The sequence below is a fragment of the Bos indicus x Bos taurus genome, chromosome 16, assembly GCF_003369695.1.
Source record: "Bos indicus x Bos taurus breed Angus x Brahman F1 hybrid chromosome 16, Bos_hybrid_MaternalHap_v2.0, whole genome shotgun sequence".
Classification (NCBI taxonomy): Eukaryota; Metazoa; Chordata; class Mammalia; order Artiodactyla; family Bovidae; genus Bos; species Bos indicus x Bos taurus.
The window spans coordinates 54,566,274-54,579,744 of record NC_040091.1 but is presented as its reverse complement, the minus strand read 5'-3'; the positions used below and the strand labels follow the sequence as shown (position 1 = coordinate 54,579,744).

The following is a 13,471-nucleotide window of genomic DNA, read 5'->3' as shown; positions in this document are numbered from 1 at the left end:
ATCAGTAGTATTTTTTTTAATAAAATGTAAAATTTATTCCACATTTTCCTTCCCACCAAAGGGAGAGAATATCTATGTCAGAAGTGGCTAGTCATGGAAAACCCCTTCCGTCTGCTGAGAGGGAACAGCTACGACTAGAATTACAGCAGCTAAACCATCAAATTAGCCAACAGACCCAGCTACGTGGACTAGAGGTACAAGCTTAGAAATATTCCAGTTTTTAAAGCTTCTCAAAGAGATTTTAAAAGGAGGAACTTTTGAGGTTCAATGAACCTCAAACTTTAAAGTCTTTTTCTTAAGAGTTAGTATAGGTGTCCATTTTTCAAAGAATTTTAATACTTTGAAGTTTTCAGACTTTAGGAAATTTAGAATTTCTATTTGAGAATAGAAAACATATTTTATATGTTTTATATGTTATTATATATTATATATAAACTCCTTTTATATTTTTATACTGTATAATATTTTAGATAATCTAAATTTCCTAGATTATCTAAAATATTAAATAAAATAAAATATATAAAAGGAGCTTATATTCCCTGATAACACATTTAAGTTGAGGGTATACTATATAGTTTTTTAATCAACAGATGCTTTTAACTTAAATTTTGTTTTTTAATTTCTCACATTTTCTTTAATTTTAAAAAATTTCTCTCACTTCTTTTATTCCTCAGTATCTTTAGTAGAAGCTCACAACTTTGACCTAAAAAAAAAAATCCTCTACATAATAACAATACCTTTCATTAATATAGTTTTTTCACTTTATAAATTATTATTACATATCTTATTTGACTCATATGGGTTCCTGACACGTAGATTGGGCAGGTGGTATTTTCCTCCCTTTTTGGTTGAAGGATATGAATTTCACAGAGATTGAACATGAACCCAAGTCTTCATACTCTAAGTTCACTGTTTTTTCCACCATGCTGTCTAGTACTTAAGAGAAACAATGTCAGAAGACAAAAAATTCTTGAAGTTCTTTAAGTGCCACATCAGGAAGACTAGGTTTTGTTTATATTATCCTTTGGATTGGAACATAGACTTTGAATATGAAAAGCTAAAGACATTCTAGTGATAAATGCATTGCTCTCTTCTGAAGAAAAAGATACTCTTAGAACGTTAGTCTTTATCTTTCTACCAGGATCTTTAATAATATGTAAGGCATTGCTTTGGAAATAAATTTCTAACTGATTCTGTCTTAGACTTTCTTATTAGCAAGACCAATAGGTAGGATGTTTTGTGTGTTTATTTTTGAGCTTATTTTTGAGCATGTGTCTGGCTTATACTCTTGTGTAAGTGATAAAGTTTAGAAATATAAACCTGTATAGTATTCATGTTTGTCTCCTTTTTCCATTGCTTTATTTACCTGGGTCCAAAACTTCTTGCTAATTCCTATTGTAAGAAAAAAGAATGCTATGTTTATTATGTTCATCTTCAGGTAACTAGTTATTAAAGATTTGGACCTTTAACTTCATAAAATATAATTCTTTACCTTACTATTTCATGGCTTTTTATCTTAGTTGAAATTTCCTAGACTGATTTTCTGTTCCAGAAAATTTCAGCATTGTTTAACTCACTGTGGTTAAAAGTCCTTGTCATAATTGAAGTTTCATTGAAAGAAATTATAGAATTTATTTCAGAGAAAATTCAGTTAAAAAAGAAAAAGCACATTTATAGTTTTTTCCCCCACATTTATAGTTGACTTCTCTCTTTCAGTTAAAAAAGAAAAAAAAAAAAAGCATGTTTATAGTTTTTTTCCCCCACATTTATAGTTGACTTCTGTCTTAAATAAGAAAAGAAGAGCGACTTAAACCAAAGATTAAATTACTATTCACCAAGTTTAAATCCCCCATCTTCTTCCTTTTTTATTCAAATGGTATTCAAAGAAACAGTGCCTTATAGTTGCATCGTTTTTATTGCAAATATATATGAGTAATAAGCTACTTAAGGCTGTGGTCTGGAATCGGGCCTGGTCATTCTATGCTTGGTGTGAAATGTGTTGAGCTGTGTATGTGCTTGGCTTTATGCACTAGGCTGTTAGTAACAGACTGGTGTTGCAGAGGGAGGCGAACACCTTGGCAGGCCAGTCACAGCCCCCACCACCACCACCTCCAAAATGGCCTGGAATGATTTCAAGTGAGCAGTTGAGCTTGGAACTGCACCAGGTGGAAAGGGAAATTGGGAAGAGAACCCGGGAACTGAGTATGGTAAGTGTTACTGTGGAAAGAGAGAGGGAAGGTGAAAGGAAACCCTGTGTGTAGTTGTGTCACTGAACGTGTGGCTCTAGAGTTCTAGAATCATCTAGAGCTATAAAATCATCACCCCAAGGCTAAAATGAGTGATTAATACTTAGAAAGAGTGTCGTGAAAATGGACTGCCTTCTTATTTTATCACTTTTCTCCTCATTTATCTATTGGTTTGAGTGTGGTTTTTGTCTTAGATTTCTGTATTTATAATAAAGTTTCAAGGAAAACAGGGTGATTATCTGAAAGTTACTATATTTCTGTTAAACATGTTGGTTAAGGAAGCAGAGGGGATGGCATTTTTTGCAATGCTATGTTATCCAAGGGCTTCCTTGAAGCTCAATTGGTAAAGAATCTGCCTGCAATGCCGGAGACTCTGGTTAGATTCCTGGGTTGGGTCAGGAAGATCTGCTGGAGAAGGGGTAGGTTCCCATCCAGTATTCTTGGGCTTCCCTTGTGGCTCAGCTGGTAAAGAATCCACCTGCAATGCAAGAGACCTGGGTTTGATCCCTGGGTTGGGAAGATCCCCTGGAGAAGGGAAGGGCTACCCACTCCAGTATATTCTGGCCTGGAGAATTCCATGGACTGTGTAGGCCATGGGATCGCAAAGAGTCGGACATGACTGAGTGACTTTCACATCACATGTTATACAAAGGTATATTACCAAGTAACATTTCTAGGTTTCACAGCCCTTGAGTTATTGATGACCTTTTTTTTGTCATGAATGAAATGCTATCAGCATATTCTTTCCTGTGGAATTGAATCCACAGATATGCTTAGGATTTATGTTATGGTACATGAACACTCATTTCAGTAAATTTTGAATCTTAGGTGATTGAAACATTCCTTCAGATTGCATGGTAATTGATATTTCTTTTTGATATTGTTGCATAGTTTTCACATTCTTTTAAAGGAAATACATGGGGCTTATTTGTTTTCCTGTTTTCAATAAATGTATTATAGATACTTACTATACTTTGACTTGATTTTTCTGAATCATCAGTTTTCCTATGAGATTTTCCAATGTTAACATGAGACATTGCCCCCTTATTGCCCATCTTGGATGATGAGCAAGTGGACCATACTCCACTATATTTTTGTGTTGTTGTTCTTTTAATCTGCCTGTTTCTTTCATCATTTTACATAACTAAATATGATTTCTGTTCATCACTTTGTATTACTTGTAGCTGGTTTCTCCTCCATCAGCACTATTAAATAGAAGATAATCAAATTTATTTCCTTTTCTTTCAAAGGAGAACCAGTGTTCTCTGGACGTGAAAAGCAAATTGAATACAAGTAAGCAAGCAGAAAATGGACAACCAGAACCACAAAATAAGGTTCCAGCTGAGGACCTTACGTTAACATTCAGGTAAAGAAAGGGACACTTCCATATAGTCTCATACAGTCATGATAGAAGCACTCTCATAAATATAATTTGATTTTTACAATATCATTATTTTGTATACTTTGAGAAAATAATATTTTTGCATAAATTTGGGGGTTAATAAAGGGGCTTCCTTAGTGGCTCAGTGGTAAAGAACCTGCCTGTCAGTGCAGGAGAAACAGGTTCAATCCCTGGGTTAGAAGATCCCCTGGAGAAGGAAATGACACACCACTCCAGTATTCTTGCCTGGAAAATGCTATGGATAGAAGGAACCTGAAGTGCTACAGTCCATGTGGTCACAAAGAGTTGGACACGACCTAGCAACTAAACAACAAAAAGGAGTTAATAAAACTTATTTTAGAATAGAGTCAAGGTTGAATTATCAGTTAATATCTAGGAAATGAAATTTTCTGCTTCCATCTCCTTCGCCTTGTTTTATAATTTATTTAAAACCATTGTTAACATTTTGATGTATATATACCCTTAAGTGTGCGAGCATTTAGCCTCTTTCACCCACATACCCCCTGTTCTATCCCACCTGGTTTTAATTTGGTCTGTCCATATCACCCATTAGTCTTCTACAGGCACAGAAGAATACATATCGACTATTATGAACAACCCTGCAAAAAATGTATTGTAGTTAATTCTTTGTACATCTTGCACCTTAGGATATTTTACAACTAGGGCACTTTGAGGCTTTTAATGCATAGTCCTGAGTTGCCTTCCTGATGATATACAACAACAATTTCTAATGCTCTGTTGCTTCCAGGCTTAAGTTTTTGTCTGTTTAAATCCATGTGTTATCTTGTCCTATTAAACCTGCTAAAGCAGGGGTCAGCATTTTTCCTAAAGGCCAAATAGTGAATATTTAAAATTATTAGTCTTACTATCCATGTCAGAACTCTCAGTTCTGCTGTTGTAATGTGAAAGCAGTCATAGACAATATGTAAACAGATGGGCAGGCTGTATTCCAATAAAAACTTTATTTGTAGAAACAGCTAAACAAAACAGAAACCAGTCACCTAGCTTGTCTTGGTTTGCCAACCCATATGCTAAAATAAAGCATGGATATAGAGCTATAAATTAAAGTTTGAAAGCCATTCACGTATTTTCCAAAGTGCTATATAGAAAGGCCCTGTTGATTTTATTCTACTAATAATCAGTTTTCTCTCTCTCCTCTTTTAAAATTCCAACTCGTTTTTTTTTTTTTTAAATGTTAACAGTGACGTGCCTAATGGATCAGCATTGACACAAGAGAATATCAGCCTCCTGTCCAACAAGACCAGCTCTCTGAACCTGTCAGAGGACCCTGAGGGAGGAGGGGACAATAATGACTCCCAGAGATCAGGAGTTACATCCAGTTCTACTCCATAAAATATGAGGAGTCCTACCTTTATCTTCTGCTCCTAACCAATCTGTGGGGCATAGGGGTAGGAGAACAGATAACTTCTTAACCTTTCTCCGAGGGTGGTCAGAGAAATCCAGGAAAAGCACCGGAGGCAATGTGCACAAACACCACTACTAAAAACAAACCCTGCACATAGTTCATATTAATGCATTTTTTAATTTAAAGAAAAAGAAAATTAGCAGTATCTGCAAGCAATTCAGATTAAATTTGTTTTTGTTCTGTGAATGAACTTTATTTTAATAACTTTGGACGCCTTGGATCCAGGGCTTTAAAAAAAAAAAGAAGATATTATATATACACTCTGTTTGATTAATTGTATGATCTTAATGAAGTAGGTTTTTCTTGTATTTTGGTATTATTACATACCCAGTGTATAATTCCATATCCCCAATCCTTTCCAGCTCTCACAACCCCATGAATTACCACAGACTAAAAGCCCCGGCCATTCTGAGAATTCTGTGGTGCTTGAGAATTAGTAATAGACTAGTTATTAGAAAATGTGCAGCAAAGCAACTTTTCCAAGAGCCATTATTTGGAAGCCATAATTTGCTTTCTTTCTGGGTCACAAGCTTCATGTGTAGGGAGGTTTTTCATATGGCATTAAAACTTTCTGTTGTTGCTCAGGAGGGCTTTATTTCTGTTTTTTTGTTTATATCAGCTTTTCAGAGAAATAATTACCAATTAATTTTTGAAGACCTCATTTTCATATCATGAACCGCTTTCATTCTCTTAATGTAATCAGAAATCCAAGTCAATTTTAGACTGCTTGATTAGATTTAAATGGAAATTATTTTAAGGATGAACTATAATTTATTAGCACTGAAAATACATATTTAGTTTATTACCTATATTGAGCTGATGACTGGAAATTCAGAGCAATCCTTTTCCAAGTTGAACTTCTGAAATAATAGAATATTCAAAAACCAGGATAATCCATCATGTTTTAAAACTGCTCAACACTTGATTGAACTTAAAATGAGCAGAGCTACATTATTTCAATGAATGTTTTGTTTTACTCTCAAAAACCAAAAGTACAAAATTCCTATATACTGGAGCCCCTGGCTTTCAAGGAGATTTGGCAAATGAGAACTGCCTGAATCTTAAAGATAGTTTACAAATTGATCGGTAGTTGCCTTTTGGAATCATTAGCGCAAGTAGGTAGTAAGTACCTAGAAGTCAATTTTTGTAGTCTTGGCTTCACTATACTGAAAAGACTCTTCATGAAAATGTTGAAGAGAATAAGGAATAATTTTTCTCATTTAGTTCTGCTGCACATATTCTGATGCCACATGTCTATACTGAACTAAGACCATATAAAATGTGTTTAGTGGGGATTATTTGACATAGTCACCCACCGTATCCCTATGTTTGCCTGATTTTCTAGAAATTTCCCTTTCTGGATTATACTAAAACAGAAAGCACTGGTTATGTAATAAGTTACTGCATTGCTTTGGTTGGGTAAAAGCAAGAGTTTGTATTTTTCTTGTTTCTTATTTTCTTAACCCGTAACTCCTGCTGAGGTCATAACCACCTCAGTCTAAGCTCTGTGTCTATCGTACTATTAAATGAAACAAATGGGGGGTAAGGGAGGGGGGAGGGTAATACAGTCCTGCCATTGCCTACCAGTAGGAGAGTCCAAACAGAACACTCTTTTGAGTAGCAATTATTTAATTTGCCCAGTCAAGGCACCGTGTTTATATACTATTTCACATTGAATTTGATTATGCCCTACAGACCTGGCTGGTCAAGGATTTGATATACACATATTGGCTTGGGATTCGAGCTTTCTTTTTTATTTAAATAAAAATTTATATATATATATTATATATATACATATATACATAGCTATATCTGTATATATATTGGGTATGTTTTATGGATTTTTTCGCATGAGCGCAGCTGTTGCGATAAAATGACTGATTGGGAGGTAGAAGCACTGAATGAAGAGGCATTTTATCAGTTGATATCCATGTTTTCCTATTTTTTAAAAATACATTTGCTTTTTTGCCTTTTTTTCGTTTATTTTGCTTAAAACCCTCTTACATTTACTATTTAAGTACTTATTGTTTTGGGGAGGAGAAGGAGAGAAATTTTATGTCTGACAGAGTCCTGAGATTTTTATAATTTCTCTCTCTAACCATAAAAGGCAACATTCTTGGCCTCTAACCTTCTGTAGGCAGATTTGGGCAGATCTTATTTCTTCTTTGGACATGTTAAATAATTCCTAAATTTTAGGAGCAGTTGGTTCAGTTTGGAATTCAGAATGATTCTGGTATTAAAAAGAAATTTATGGGTGTTGATTTTGTTGAAATATGGAGTAAAAGTAAAATTCCATTTTGGGTATCTGTTGAAACTCCTAATAACTCAACTTCTGTTGTTCTTGTTTATTTCTTTCAAATACACTCATTCTTTCACCATTTTGATTTTGTAAGCTAGGTAGAAAGAGAGATTAATTTATGTTTTCCTATTCTGAATAAAACCAGAAAAGCCACTGTTTGGAACTGACTTAAAATAGTCTCTCTTTTTAAGGTATTTTCATGGAGTGAGGATGCAGATCTCTTAAATTATAGCCTTAATTCTAGCTATACCTCTCTAAGACCCCACCCTTTAGAGGAAGTCTGGGTGGGTAGAACAGCAAGAGGAAGCTATACTGTCCCACTGTGCCTGTAACTCACCTATTTAAGATTAGTTATTTTGCCTTACCTCATGGAAATTCTTACAACTTTTCCAGTGCTTATAAGCAGTTTTAGGAATTCAATAAAACCTCCAAAAATTTTTTCTCTTACTTTGTTTTCCTTTTCCCTGTGATATTTTTTGTCATATGATGAGCCTATGGTGGTAAATGGCCTGTTTGGCAAAACTGTTTGACTTTTTAACTGCTTTTTTCTTAAAATCTGTGAAAGAAAGTGACTTTTCTGGCTTCTTAGATTTATTCCCAGAGACAGGTAAAACGATGAAGCCAGTCAGATAGGAAATTCCATCTTTAGGCTTTTTGCTTATTCAGATGTTAATTTCTTCTGAATTATAAGGCAATACTCAGACATCTGATGAAAATGAACACTTTTGAAGGGTTAAGGTAGGAGTAATAAGCATTTCTTTCAGTTCTGTTTGGATAACACCATAATTTTATTATAACCAGAGTATAAAAGTACTTTGACCTTTTCTTTATTCAGTGGGTCTTAGGAAAAGGGTAGAAGAACTGAGAATAAGATATCTAGACTCAATTTTCTGACCTATATGTAGTTTTTTCTCCTTGCTTGTAGATACTGTCATAAGTTCAGTAGCTGCAATGTCTTGGGTAATTTACAGAGGCTGATGTGACCAAAGATCCATTCCTTGTTACTTTTCTAATCAAAAGAAAAATTAGTTATAGGTTTCTAGTAATATTCAAATAGTAAGACACTATTTTTAATACCAGCTACAACATACTTAACTACTCAAAGTATAAAAATATATTTCATACAGCATTAATATGGCTAATTTCCTTTTCCCATTTTATTTCCCTTTCCTTCTCCTAGTCTTTCCCTTTTTTTTTTTTTTTTTTTCGGTCTGAAAGACCTAAAATTGGTATGATTCGCATTTGCTATCTTGAATATGTAACTCCATCAGATTTTCCGTAGGTCTTCAAAGTTGGAGCTCAAAGTTTGCTTTTGTTTTTCTTTTTTCTCTGGCCCTTCTCTATCTTGCAAATTCCCTTTGATTTACCCACTGCCCTCCCCAATCTGCAACAGTGACAGTTTGCTGCCTCAAAACAGAGCATTCAAATGAATTCGCTTAGCCAATAACTTCTGTGAAGTTGCCTTTTCTAATGGTGTTATTACTCAGTGATGCACAAATGTGGTATTTGCCCTACTGGTAGGCAAAACAAAGGTCTGGTTAGGAATGGTAACCTGCTGTTTTCTTTAAAGGAGAGCCAAAGACTTGTGCTTTACTCTGTTTTGGTTTGGGAGGAAATAGCCATTTTGATTGTGAAACCTTTTAGTATTCATGAGTTGATTATATTGTGTAGGGAGATAGGTCTAAAGTTGACTCTTAAAGTTAGCTGGCCTTATAAAATATAAAAGTAATGAAAATCCATCAGTTTTTCTAAAACCATGAATGTCATCTTTTACAGTATTGTGTGTAAGCAGTTCCTGCCCCCATATACTGAGATTGTCTTGTCATGATAGCTTGTTATATTTTTGTTTTACTTGTGCCTATAAGACAATCTACTGTCAGTATGATCAAGTCTTGGGACTGAGTAAAAGAATCCATGAACATGTGATTGGTGAAAAATAATTAACTGTAGTTCGTACCTGTTAGATTATATTCAGATTCAGAGAAAAAGAGATTCTTTTCACTAAAGATAAAGAGTACTCGGTTGCTATTGCTTATATATAAATGGTGATAGATGGAGATCTAACCATCTCTTTTCTGCTTTCTTTTTGCTCATTTTAAAGAGTTGAGTAAAGGTTTCATGTATAAACTGTGTCTGTGAAAAGCACTTGTAATGTTTTATATGTCATTAAAAGGCCCAGTTACTTTTTAGGGGAAATTAAGAACCTACAGGTGGAAATTACAGGTGGAAATTAACTGCAGTGTTTACTTAGATTTTTACCCTAAAAGTCCAATTGTGTTTTGTTGTTATTGATGATAGATGATTATTGTGTTTGCAAGGTGATATCTTCCATGAAAAATCTGCCTATCCTTTTAGGTAAAAATTAGGGCTTCTAAACTAAAGCATATTCTATGTTCTACATTAGGGATTGAAAAAGTAAGCAGTCTACTGCTGTCATTATTTTACCTGACTGTGCATTTTGCTGGCCTATATGCACACTTTTCTGCCTTGGACAACTATGGTTTTTATATTTATTTGTGGCTTCAACTCAGCTTTATGAAAATTTCCTGCTGAAATTACTTATTGGGAATTACAGGTGGATTGCAGTTAATATATTTTTTTAAATTCTTATTTCAACTTTCCTGAGCCACTTGGAAAAAGAAAGATGTTTTTGTCAAAAGACACTATTAATTATAGTAAATGCCAGCTTACAATTTGATTCTTAAGATTTTCTTTGCTAAAGATGTTTTCACATGTTTTAGATTCTAACTGATAGTAACACTAGCAGCAAGTTTACTTTATAAAAAAACTGCCACCACCAAGAAGTAACACCTTTTAATAATAAATATGTTCCCAATGGGTGAGTTTTCAATACTGCACTGAACAAAGTGGGTAAAGATCCCTTTGAAATTCTATTGTGATAAAGGGACTAACCTCACCACTGGAATTACAGAGCTTGTGAGTTTTCAGCCAAACACTGACCTTCCCCTAAACTTTATTCCTGAGCAGAACATCCCTAGATTAATAACTTTTATTTTCAAAAGAAAATAAGGCACAATAACCCAAGAGAGAGAGAATTTAAAATAAGCCTCACGACAAAATCTTGTGTCCAAAATATGTATTTAGAAAAATAAAATCCTGTGGAGTTTGTTGTCCTAATGTATGTTATATGCTAGATAAGGTGATTTATTTTCTTGTATTGAGGTCTCATTGTTTCTAGTTGGGGTTTTTTGTGTGGTTTTTTCTTTTTCTTTTTCTTTTTGGTTTGGTTTTGTTTTAATTTAAACTCTTAAGTAGACAGAGCTCACAAGTCTTTGGCATCCATTCTAGGTTGTACACTCAAGAGTCATCTTATAACTGGAAACTGTCAGGTGGCCCCCTCCTCCAACTCCAGCTGGTGTATGAAAGGATCAGGAAAAGAATGGAAGCAAACTATTGGGTGGATAATCGGTAGCCTGTTTTTTTTTTTTTAAGAAATCACCATTTATTAGCGTTATCTTTCTCCACTAATTGACTGCCATTCTCACAGTAATATCTGAGCCACCCTGTAAAATGTTCCTCTGATTTCAAGGCATTTTAAGCTTTTGCTTATCATGTTTACATCCTCTGTTCATACTAAGACACTGTTCTGAGAGCTACTTTTTCCAAGTGTATTGTTGCCTAAATTTCCTTTATTTCTTCTTCATCCTTTCTCTTCTTCCTACATTGTGGGAATGAAAGGAACTTAGAAGAAAAAAGTTGATTTTCCCCCCACCCCCACCCTACCACTAATCCATAGGCTTCATTATTTTACTTTATAGTAAATCTATGACTTTTTAGAACAACAGAAATGGAAAAAATGAATTAAGATAATGAACAAAACCTTTCACCCACTTAAACATTTTCCAGTTGTGAGATTCCTCTTCTTGTGTGTGGTCTCTTCCCCGTGTTACCCCTTTTCCCCTGACTATAGTCAGTGTGGTCTTTAGGCTCATACCAGTCTCCCCGAGACATTCTGCAGTCATTATCACCTTTTTGGGTGGATTTTATTTTGTTTTTTTTTTTTTTAATAACTTTTTAATATTGATGCATATTTGCTTGGGATAGAGCTTGTGTAATTTACCAATCGTATTGATTGTATGTCATTGTGCCCTGCAGAGGTATATTTAACAAGACAAAAATAATGTAGGTTAATAAAGGAGCCCATTATATTTGAGTCAGGTTATAAATGACCATGAAATCATTTACAGTTTGAATAGTGAAAATTTATGTCTCCTGTTCTTAAATTAGTGCTAGACAGAATATCATTTTTAAAAGTTTTTGTGCATTTCTGTTATTTTCCCCTTACCTTAGCTCCCTGTTCTTTCTCGCCTGCCTCACCCACCTGTTAAGAATTAAAAATATTGAGCCTTAAAGGGACAGCTCGTTTTTAAATTGCTAAAGTTTGTGAAATTTCACTTTTTCCAAGTGTTTCCAACTTTTCTTTAAAAAGTGAAGACAGATAATGAGTTGAAATTTCACAAGCTGTGAAATTAGCATCTGGCAAGCTGTGAAATCTTATTATTTGAAGACGTTATCTCCTAGAAGTTCTTTGGGAATAGGAAAGAAGAACCCTGTGTTTGAAGTAGACCATTTTTCTCTCTTTAAAAATCTGTTTATATGTTCAGTTTTTAAATGGCCTTTAAAAAAAAGTGAGGTGGGGTAAAGTAGTAATAGAAAGATGTTTAGGACAGCTAAATGCTGGGTCTGAGTAAGTATATAGTCTACTTGTTGCAGGGTTTTGAGAGGATGAGGCCATCTTGTTCAACCTGTGTGCATGCTGTTTATATCAAAGTTGCCACTTTTGTTAAAATGGTGTTATTTTCTTTATTATCTTGGAAACTGACTCAGCCTCATGTTGCTCCAAATTAGTGTTTAAGGCTCCCACAAGTTGCAGATAAAAAGATTATTTTAACCAGTAGAAGGAGGTGATCGGAGGTGATCCGCCTTTTGGTTTGTAAATATATGAAAGTGTCTACAAGGTCTTTATCTGCTTTCTGTCAGCATTTATATTAAATGATAAATTAATGAGGAGAAATGCGTAGTCTTTTTTGTAAATGAGCCTGTGCCATCTTATTCTAACCCTTGGGATTATGTACTTGTTTGTACCTTTTTTATGGAGTTGTGTTTGTTTTTTAGGTGAAATATAGAGAAGTAGATAATATACACAAACGCATACTCATAGTGCCAGTTTTATAGATTTCACAGGAATTAATCCAACACCACAGTCCAGAATCCTTCATTTGTTATACAGTGACTGCACATTAGGAATAAAGGTAATGGTTCTCAGATCCTAGAGTCAGCGTTCAGTGAGACTCCATGGTTCACATGCAAAGTTCTGGTTTTTATGCCTTCTCTTAAAAGCAGGACCTTTTTATGCTTAAGCAACACGGCCTTACTCCGAATACCTTCCTGATGCAAATATTTTTTGTCTTTCTTACTCACTTTTCCTAATTGTCCTGCAGTCCCCACCAATTAATGAGTCCTGACATTTAGAGAGTTTTTAGAGACTACTGGAAAATATACCCTCTTCAAGAACTCAGTGGCTTAAAGAAAAAAGCGGGGGAAGGGAAGGGACTACTTTAGATTAAAAGGAACTTAAGAGATACAAAAGTCACATGCACTGTGTGGACTTTGAATCCTAATTTCAACAAACCAAACATTCAAAGATTTAGTTAGGGGAATTTGACTTACACATTGACTATTAGAAAAAACAAAGGAATAACATTTTGTTCAGTGTGATAATAGCACATTGTTATAGAATAAAATGTCCATATTTTTAGAAGACACATAACTGACAGTGGGTAGAGTTTCCTTTAAAATAACTAAATATTTTTAAAAGAAAAATGATGTATATTACCAGTGAACAAACATCACGCCTTCTACTATCAGTTAGCATTATGTATCCATTGTTACCATTTTGGACCTCAAGAGAAGTGGCCACAGTCAAAAAAAAAAAAGCTCAGGGGGTATGAGGGATGGTAACTATTGCCTAAAATAAAATCGAGAATGGGAATTCCAAAACCAGACCTACTGTCTTAACCACTTACCCAGGCCCACCCTGCTTACAAGCAACAGGTTACTTTCTGATCCTTTACACT

The 13,471-nt window shown here is 34.5% G+C and overlaps 1 protein-coding gene across 5 annotated transcripts in view; it reads left to right on the top strand.

Annotated features, from left to right (window-relative positions):
• The window catches only part of RC3H1 (ring finger and CCCH-type domains 1), a 75,827-nt gene extending 63,419 nt beyond the window's left edge, over positions 1-12,408 (top strand). For 4 of the 5 annotated variants that reach the window (XM_027565378.1, XM_027565381.1, XM_027565380.1 and 1 more), the window contains 4 exons: positions 62-194; positions 2,034-2,207; positions 3,497-3,612; positions 4,851-12,408. In XM_027565378.1, the coding sequence (XP_027421179.1) occupies positions 62-194; positions 2,034-2,207; positions 3,497-3,612; positions 4,851-5,001 (574 nt within the window). In that variant the 3' untranslated portion in view covers positions 5,002-12,408. The remainder of the gene's footprint in view (positions 1-61; positions 195-2,033; positions 2,208-3,496; positions 3,613-4,850) is intronic. The other variant, XM_027565382.1, reaches the window with a different exon arrangement.
• Positions 12,409-13,471: the final 1,063 nt, after the last annotated feature.